A 10394-nucleotide genomic window follows, 5' to 3' on the forward strand; every position below is an offset into this window, starting at 1 on the left:
AGATCGGTAATAGCAACGTGGTCAAAGTCATATTGCAAGTCAAGCTTGGCTGAGCTACCTATCAGCCAACTGAACTTTTTACTAAACGCAACAGGTATTTCTTATCTAGGAAATGTTTTTTTTTTTTTTTTTACATAAAGAGTTTTCTTTAGTAGATTCTGATACCGTTTTTCGCTGTGATAATAATAATTCCAGATAATTTTGGCAATCTCGGGAAGAAATACATCATCGCTGTAATCTCAAGAAAATATTTTAGCCACTAAGGTAACATTTAGACTTTTAAGCAAAGTCAGTAATGATGGATGAATTACTCGTTAAGTACTCTCAAATAAAAAAAATATATATATATTTCCCCAGTTCTGCATTGGAAAGAAGGCACCGTGTCATTTACTGCATTTTAAACGCTGAAACCCCAACCAAAAGGCAAGGGAAAAAGCGAAATTTCTCTTCCCTAATTACGAACTATTCGTGAAACTTATTCAATGAACACGTCTTAAAATGTTCAATTAATGTAGTACTAGATCAGAGTACCTTCCCCAAAACACTAGTGATTTCGAAATTGTCTTACAGAAGTAGACAGACATAGATTTCTTAGAAGACAGATGGGCCCCGACTTATTTTCTAAGTAGAAAATAACAGGATTAAATTAATCATTTCATCTCTCTCTCTCTCTCTCTCTCTCTCTCTCTCTCTCTCTCTCTCTCTCTCTCACACGGTATATGTCCTAAATAAACATAAGTGTGGTAATTCATATTTCTGTACCCATTTCTTGCAAGTAGAAAGCAGCAAGCTTCAATTTTTTTTAAACCTACCTTTCTCTCTCTCTCTCTCTCTCTCTCTCTCTCTCTCTCTACGTGTATGTTCTAAATTAATCGTAAAATAATGTCTCATTCTGTAACATGCACCATATATTTACCAAGGGCAGAAGAAAAAAGAAAAAACTTGCTAATAATGGCCTTCGCAGAGAAGAGAATCGGTAGGAGCTGTGTATAAAAAGCCGCAAGATCCCAAAGAGAAGCACAATCTCAACTCAAGCGAGTTTACGATCACATCATGGTAAGAGAGACACTTCCATTTGTATAATTTTGCTTTTTTTCTGATGTTAGTAGTTACTTTGGTAAATGATCTAACTAATATATGCTAATCTAACTAACTGATCCAACTAATTTGAACGAATTAAATATAACTAATCAATGCGAATTAGGAAAATGAGACACACCCATAATAATGAAATATAAAGGGTTCTATGAAAAATAACTTTTTGTCAATGTAATTGTCTTGAAAGAACTGTATCATATCATGAATATTTAATGTTTAGTCAAATTTGGTTACCTGATTTTACTAGATTTCTTCTTTTTTGTCATTTCAGAAGTTGATTTTGGTTTGCATCGGCGCTGTCCTCTTTGGCTGTGTGTCAGGCAGGAAATATAAGAGGTGGATCCGGTGGCGGATCCTTTGGAGGATCTGGCGGTGGATCCTTTGGAGGAGGAGGATCCTCTGGAGGCTATGGGTCTCGTGGTGGCTCATTCGGTGGTGGTAACATAGGCTCCTCTGGGGGTCAAGGAGGAGGATTTGGAGGGGGAGCCTCTGGAGGCTATGGCTCTGGTGGTGGCTCCTCTGGAGGTCGCGGAGGAGGGTCTGGAGGGGGAGTCTCTGGAGGCTATGGTTCTGGTGGTGGCTTCTCCAGTGGTGGTCGCACAGGTGGGTCCTCAGGCCACGGCTCCTCTGGAGGTCTCGGGGGAGGATTTGGTGGAGGATCCTCTGGAGGATATGGCTCTGGAGGCCGGTCAGGAGGAGGATCCTCCGGTGGACGTGGGGGTGGATCCTCTGGGGGAAAGGGTTCCTTCTCTAGGGGTGGAGGATATGGAAAATGAAACTGCTTGCATGCAGATGAAAATAACTAACTTTAAATTTGTCGAAAGTTGACAAATGTAATAGACTGATATTTAGAAATAAATACTAATTTTGAAGTAGTATTTTACTGATGAAGTCCTTGAATGCAAAAAAATTCATAACAATATTCGCTTTATAAACATATATATATATATATATATATATATATATATATATATATATATATATATATATATATATATATATATATATATATATATATATATATATATATATATATATATATATATATATATATATATATATATATATATATATATATATATATATATATATATATATATATATATATATATATATATATATATATATATATATATATATATATATATATATATATATATATATATATATATATATATATATATATATATATATATATATATATATATATATATATATATATATATATATATATATATATATATATATATATATATATATATATATATACACACACATATATATATATATATATATATATATATATATATATATATATATATATATATATATATATATATATATATATATATATATATATATATATATATATATATATATATATATATATATATATATAAGTACGAGAACGAAAGTGTATTTATGCAAAGTATTGAATAAATCCGCTGATGACTGAAAGTGGAGGTTTTTACCTTTAAAGAAGAAACTTTCTATCGGAGATGCTTCATAACTCATTTTCAAAATGCTTAACTAGTGATAACTGTAAAGAAAACTACATCTTAATTCCCTAAGGTGTATCGTATTTACACAAATGCCTGTTTAATAATTTTAAAAATGTGGTTCTTTAGATTGTTTCATAAATTTTTGGAACTATAAATGGCCGGACCTTTTTAAGAACGTTCCCGTGTAGAGTATGAAGTCTTCTGAAATTAAATGGTATCCTTCAAAACAATCCCTAATCTCTTTGTTCTCGTAGAAATTATTTCGGTGATAAGACATGATTTACTTCAAGCCTGATACAAATTGATACTTTAAGGCAGGGGTTTTCAACCTGGGGTACGCGTATCCCAGGGGGGTACGCCAAGGGTCAGTTAGCGGGTACGCTCTCCCCACGGGTCCTAAGGGTTAGGGGCCTGGCCGCCCACTGACTGCATAGCCACAGGTAAATAATTATCAACAATTTTCTATATTTTTACGGAATTCTTTGTGTTTACAATATTGTTGGTTATGTCAGGAGAGTTGTGTACTTACTTCCCTTCAGTACAGTACTTGCAAATATACACAATGGAATGTTTTTCTGCGTTTGTTTTGTTTTCTACTCTATACAAAGTGATGGGGGTACATTATTGACATTAAAAATACCCAAAATGGTACGTGGGGAGAAAAAGATTGAAAACCCCTGCTTTAAGGCATAACTGCACTGTCTCTACCATATTGTAATTAGATCTTAAGGGGTAAACTATTAGAGGAACTGTTATTGTTACTTGCTCTGGACGATTATATTACATATCAATTAAACCATTCTGTATAAATATGACTACTTTTATTTTCGATTTTTTATCGTTAGGAATTTTTTTTTTTTTAATTATACCACTTTTACGGTTTTCTAAGGATGTTAATTTTGCTTATATGGAGCCATTCTACTATTTTGTTAAGGATATTACTAATTATGCTTCCCATGCTTCTCTGGAGTAGTAGAGTCGACAAAATGGATGATTATTGCAGGAAACAAAAATTACTTGAGGTTCCATAGTTTTTAAAGCAATATGGATTTTGAAAATCGACAGGCATACAAAGTGGATGCAAACCAACTTTCTGAAAATTTAGCAATATTAAGAATGATAAAGTTGGTCATCTGGAAAACGAGGAAATCATTCAGTATTACAAAGATGTTCATTAATCTTACGAGTCTACAGTGACTGTTGAGAATTCGGTTATACGGCGCATTATACTGGTAAAGTAAAGACTATGTATTCGTTTTTCACTTTAGTACTCTTTGTACGTCAGTTTCTCTCTCTGCAACTTACGGTGTACTTAGGCCTCTGTCAGTAGAACCAATTATCTTTTGGGAAATAATTACCAATGGAGTACATTTATGACTTAGCTGATATAGAGCAAGTGCTCCGTTTCGGAAATCTCTATAAACTCCATATAATATACTTGATCTTTCTTACACACTGGTTACAGTTTCACTGCTAAGATCGGTAATAGTAACGTGGTCAAAGTCATATTGCAAGTCAAGCTTGGCTGAGCTACCTATCAGCTAACTGAACTTTTTACTAAACGCAACAGGTATTTCTTATCTAAAAAATGTTTTTTTTTTTTTTTTTTTTTGCATAAAGAGTTTTCTTTAGTAGATTCTGATACCGTTTTTCGCTGTGATAATAATTATTCCGGATAATTTTGGCAATCTCGCGAAGAAATACATCATTACTGTAATCTCAAGAAAATATTTTAGCCACTAAGGTAACATTTAGACTTTTAAGCAAAGTCAGCAATGATGGATGAATTACTCGTTATGTACTCTCAAATAAAAAAAATATATATATATTTCCCCAGTTCTGCATTGGAAAGAAGGCACCGTGTCATTTACTGCATTTTAAACGCTGAAACCCCAACCAAAAGGCAAGGGAAAAAGCGAAATTTCTCATCCGTAATTATGAACTATTCGTGAAACTTATTCAATGAACATGTCTTAAAATGTTCAACTAATGTAGTACTAGATCAGAGTACCTTCCCCAAAACACTAGTGATTTCGAAATTGTCTTACAGAAGTAGACAGACATAGATTTCTTAGAAGACAGATGGGCCCCGTCTTATTTTCTAAGTAGAAAATAACAGTATTAAATTAATCATTTCATCTCTCTCTCTCTCTCTCTCTCTCTCTCTCTCTCTCTCTCTCTCTCTCTCTCTCTCTCTCTCTCTCTCTCTCGCGGTATATGTCATAAATAAACATAAGTGTGGTAATTTATATTTCTGTACACATTTCTTGCAAGTAGAAAGCAGCAGGCTTCAATTTTTTTTAAACCTCTCTCTCTCTCTCTCTCTCTCTCTCTCTCTCTCTCTCTCTCTCTCTACGTGTATGTTCTAAATTAATCGTAAAATAATGTCTCATTCTGTAACATGCACCATATATTTACCAAGGGCAGAAGAAAAAGAAAAAAGAAAAACTTGCTAATAATGGCCTTCGCAGAGAAGAGAATCGGTAGGAGCTGTGTATAAAAAGCCGCAAGATCCCAAAGAGAAGCACAATCTCAACTCAAGCGAGTTTACGATCACATCATGGTAAGAGAGACACTTTCATTTGTATAATCTTGCTTTTTTTTCTGACGTTAGTAGTTACTTTGGTAAATGATCTAACTAATATATGCTAATCTAACTAACTGATCCAACTAATTTGAACGAATTAAATATAACTAATCAATGCGAATTAGGAAAATGAGACACACCCATAATAATGAAATATAAAGGGTTCTATGAAAAAATAACTTCTTTGTCAATGTAATTGTCTTGAAAGAACTGTATCATATCATGAATATTTAATGTTTAGTCAAATTTGGTTACCTGATTTTTTACTAGATTTCTTCTTTTTGTTGTCATTTCAGAAGTTGATTTTGGTTTGCATCGGCGCTGTCCTCTTGGCTGTGTGTCAGGCAGGAAATATAAGAGGTGGATCCGGTGGCGGATCCTTTGGAGGATCTGGCGGTGGATCCTTTGGAGGAGGAGGATCCTCTGGAGGCTATGGGTCTCGTGGTGGCTCATTCGGTGGTGGTAACATAGGCTCCTCTGGGGGTCAAGGAGGAGGATTTGGAGGGGGAGCCTCTGGAGGCTATGGCTCTGGTGGTGGCTCCTCTGGAGGTCGCGGAGGAGGGTCTGGAGGGGGAGTCTCTGGAGGCTATGGTTCTGGTGGTGGCTTCTCCAGTGGTGGTCGGCCAGGTGGGTCCTCAGGCCACGGCTCCTCTGGAGGTCTCAGGGAGGATTTGGTGGAGGATCCTCTGGAGGATATGGCTCTGGAGGCCGGTCAGGAGGAGGATCCTCCGGTGGACGTGGGGTGGATCCTCTGGGGAAAGGGTTCCTTCTCTAGGGTGGAGGATATGGAAAATGAAACTACTTGCATGCAGATGAAAATAACTAACTTTAAATTTGTCGAAAGTTGACAAATGTAATAGACTGATATTTAGAAATAAATACTAATTTTGAAGTAGTATTTTACTGATGAAGTCCTTGAATGCAAAAATTCATAACAATATTCGCTTTATAAACATATATATATATATATATATATATATATATATATATATATATATATATATATATATATATATATATATATATATATATATATATATACACACACATATATATATATATATATATATATATATATATATATATATATATATATATATATATATATATATATATATATATATATATATATATATATATATATATATATAAGTAATGAGAACGAAAGGTGTATTTATGCAAAGTATTGAATAAATCCGCTGATGACTGAAAGTGGAGGTTTTTACCTTTAAAGAAGAAACTTTCTATCGGAGATGCTTCATAACTCATTTTTCAAAATGCTTAACTAGTGATAACTGTAAAGAAAACTACATCTTAATTCCCTAAGGTGTATCGTATTTACACAAATGCCTGTTTAATAATTTTAAAAATGTGGTTCTTTAGATTGTTTCATAAATTTTTGGAACTATAAATGGCCGGACCTTTTTAAGAACGTTCCCGTGTAGAGTATGAAGTCTTCTGAAATTAAATGGTATCCTTCAAAACAATCCCTAATCTCTTTGTTCTCGTAGAAATTATTTCGGTGATAAGACATGATTTACTTCAAGCCTGATACAAATTGATACTTTAAGGCAGGGTTTTCAACCTGGGGTACGCGTACCCCCAGGGGTACGCCAAGGGTCAGTTAGGGGTACGCTCTCCCCACGGGTCCTAAGGGTTAGGGGCCTGGCCGCCCACTGACTGCATAGCCACAGGTAAATAATTATCAACAATTTTCTATATTTTTACGGAATTCTTTGTGTTTACAATATTGTTGGTTATGTCAGGAGAGTTGTGTACTTACTTCCCTTCAGTACAGTACTTGCAAATATACACAATGGAATGTTTTTCTGCGTTTGTTTTGTTTTCTACTCTATACAAAGTGATGGGGGTACATTATTGACATTAAAAATACCCAAAATGGTACGTGGGGAGAAAAAGGTTGAAAACCCCTGCTTTAAGGCATAACTGCACTGTCTCTACCATATTGTAATTAGATCTTAAGGGGTAAACTATTAGAGGAACTGTTATTGTTACTTGCTCTGGACGATTATATTACATATCAATTAAACCATTCTGTATAAATATGACTACTTTTATTTTTCGATTTTTTATCGTTAGGAATTTTTTTTTTTTTAATTATACCACTTTTACGGTTTTCTAAGGATGTTAATTTTGCTTATATGGAGCCATTCTACTATTTTGTTGAGGATATTACTAATTATGCTTCCCATGCTTCTCTGGAGCAGTAGAGTCGACAAAATGGGTGATTATTGCAGGAAACAAAAATTACTTGAGGTTCCATAGTTTTTAAAGCAATATAGATTTTGAAAATCGACAGGCATACAAAGTGGATGCAAACCAACTTTCTGAAAATTTAGCAATATTAAGAATGACAGAATTGGTCATCTGGAAAACGAGGAAATCATTCAGTATTACAAAGATGTTCATTAATCTTACGAGTCTACAGTGACTGTTGAGAATTCGGTTATACGGCGCATTACATTGGTAAAGTAAAAACTATGTATTCGATTTTCACTTTAGTACTCTTTGTACGTCAGGTTTTCTCTCTGCAACTTACGGTGTACTTGGGTCTCTATCAGTAGAACTAATTATCTTTTGGGAAATAATTGCCAATGGAGTACATTTATGACTTAGCTTATATAGAGCAAGTGTTCCGTTTCGGAAATCTCTATAAACTCCATATAATATACCAGATCTTTCTTACACACTAGTTACATTTTCACTGCTAAGATCGGTAATAGCAACGTGGTCAAAGTTATATTGCAAGTCAAGCTTGGCTGAGCTACCTATCAGCTAAGTGAACTTTTTACTAAACGCAACAGGTATTTCTTTTCTAATTTTTTTTTTTTTTTTGGCATAGAGAGTTTTCTTCAGTAGATTCTGGTACCGTTTTCCGCTGTGATAATAATATTCCCAGATAATTTTGGCAATCTCGCGAAGAAATACATCATCGCTGTAATCTTAAGAAAATATTTTAGCCACTAAGGTAACATTTAGACTTTTAAGCAAAGTCAGTAGTGATGGATGAATTACTCGTTATGCCCTCTCAAATAAAAAAAATATATATTTCCGCAGTTCTGCATTGGAAAGAAGGCACCGTGTCATTTACTGCATTTTAAACACTGAAACCCCAACCAAAAGATAGGGGAAGAAGTGAAATTTCTCTTCCCTAATTACGAACTATTTATAAACTGTATTTAATTAAGATGTCGTCTTAAAAGGCTTTACTTATACAATACTAGACCAGTGTATCTTCCCGAGGAATAATATTGATTTCGAAGTTATCTCGTAGGAGTGAGACATAGGCTTCCCAAAAGATAGATGTATCCTGACTTATTTTTCTAGGTGAAAGTGACAGTAACGAATTAATTATTTCATTTATCTCTCTCTCTCTCTCTCTCTCTCTCTCTCTCTCTCTCTCTCTCTCTCTCTCTCTCTCTCTCTGTGCATCGATGTTCTCAATAATGCGTAAAAGATGATTTATATTCTTAAATGTCCACGATATTTACTAAGGACAGAATTTAAAAGAGAAATGTACTAATAATGACCTTCACAAAGGCGAGAATCGTTACGAGTTGTGTGTATAAAGTCACAAGATTCCAAACAGAAGCACAGTCTGATCTCAAGAGAGTTTCTAATCACAACATGGTAAGACAAATATTTCCAACATCTAATTTTACTATTTTGAGAATTTTGAAAATCGACAAGCTATCGAAGTAGATGCAAACCAACTTTCTTGAAAATTTAGCAATATTACATTGAAAATAATAAGAACGTAATTATATAGGGACATGGCTTACTATTTATTTCAAGCTTAATGGAAGGCATTGCGAAGAAAAACGATTTCTATTACTTTTACTTGAACAAACCTTGTCGCACGAATAGTATAAAATTTTTGAAAAACTTAGTTACGTTATTTTGATTCATTTTATCACTATTTTGTTGTCATTTCATTGCAGAAATTACTGCTGGTTTTCATCACGCTGTCCTCTTGGCTGCCTGCCAGGCAGGAAATATAAGAGGTGGATCCGGTGGCGGACATGCAGGATTTGGCGGCGGATCCTCTGGAGGAGGTTCCTCTGGAGCCTATGGCTCTCTTGATGGCTCCTCCGGTGGTTCAATGGGCCACGGTTCCTCTGGAGGTTTCGGAGGAGGATTTGGAGGAGGATCTTCTGGAGGCTATGGCTCTCGTGCTGGCACCTCCGGCGGTGGCAACAAAGGTGGCTCAATGGGCCACGGCTCCTCTGGAGGTTTTGGAGGAGGATTTGGAGCAGGATCTTCTGGAGGCTATGGCTCTCGTGCTGGCTCCTCCGGCGGTGGTAACAAAGGTGATTCAATAGGCCACGGCTCCTCTGGAGGTTTCGGAGGAGGATTTGGAGGAGGATCTTCTGGAGGCTATGGCTCTCGTGCTGGCACCTCCGGCGGTGGCAACAAAGGTGGCTCAATGGGCCACGGCTCCTCTGGAGGTTTTGGAGGAGGATTTGGAGGAGGATCTTCTGGAGGCTATGGCTCTCGTGCTGGCACCTCTGGCGGTGGCAACAAAGGTGGCTCAATGGGCCACGGCTCCTCTGGAGGTTTTGGAGGAGGATTTGGAGGAGGATCTTCTGGAGGCTATGGCTCTCGTGCTGGCTCCTCCGGCGGTGGTAACAAAGGTGATTCAATAGGCCACGGCTCCTCTGGAGGTTTCGGAGGAGGATTTGGAGGAGGATCTTCTGGAGGCTATGGCTCTTGTGCTGGCTCCTCCGGTGGTGGTAACAAAGGTGGCTCAATAGGCCATGGCTCCTCTGGAGGTTTTGGAGGAGTATTTGGAGGAGGATCCTCTGGAGGATATGGCTCTGGTGGTGGTTTCTCTAGCGGTGGCCACGGGGGCCGGTCTGGAGGAGGATTCTCCGGCGGAAGTGGAGGTGGATCCTTTAAAGGAAAGGGTTCCTTCTCCAAGGGTGGAGGATATGGTAAATAGAATTCCTTTCACTGAGAGGCAGACTTTGAAATAGTGTCAAAATCCTAGAAGAAAATTAACATGTATGGTTGTTGAACAATACCTGATAATAAACAATATTATTTAAATAATTTTTATTGATAAATTTTCCTAAGGGCATAATTTTATAAAATGGATTAACTTTCCTCTGTTTCTCAAGTTCTTATATATATATATATATATATATATATATATATATATATATATATATATATATATATATATA

The 10394-nt window shown here is 36.0% G+C and overlaps 1 protein-coding gene across 1 annotated transcript; it reads left to right on the forward strand.

Moving 5' to 3' along the window:
- The first annotated feature begins 951 nt into the window (after positions 1–951).
- On the forward strand, positions 952–10164 carry LOC136837620 (uncharacterized). The gene is made up of 4 exons (XM_067102497.1): positions 952–976; positions 1423–1854; positions 5458–5898; positions 9150–10164. The coding sequence occupies exons 1-4, from the start codon at positions 952–954 to the stop codon at positions 10148–10150; spliced, it is 1899 nt and encodes a 632-aa protein (XP_066958598.1). The 3' UTR covers positions 10151–10164.
- The last annotated feature ends 230 nt before the right edge of the window (positions 10165–10394 follow it).

This window comes from Macrobrachium rosenbergii, chromosome 59 (assembly GCF_040412425.1).
Source record: "Macrobrachium rosenbergii isolate ZJJX-2024 chromosome 59, ASM4041242v1, whole genome shotgun sequence".
NCBI lineage: Eukaryota > Metazoa > Arthropoda > Malacostraca > Decapoda > Palaemonidae > Macrobrachium > Macrobrachium rosenbergii.

Coding starts and splice junctions, on each gene's coding strand:
- LOC136837620 (XM_067102497.1), top strand. CDS start 952: ATGGCCTTCGCAGAGAAGAGAATCG. Junction 977..1,422: donor CTTCGCAGAGAAGAGAATCG/GTAGGAGCTGTG, acceptor TGTGTCAGGCAG/GAAATATAAGAGGTGGATCC. Junction 1,855..5,457: donor AAAGGGTTCCTTCTCTAGGG/GTGGAGGATATG, acceptor ATTTTTTACTAG/ATTTCTTCTTTTTGTTGTCA.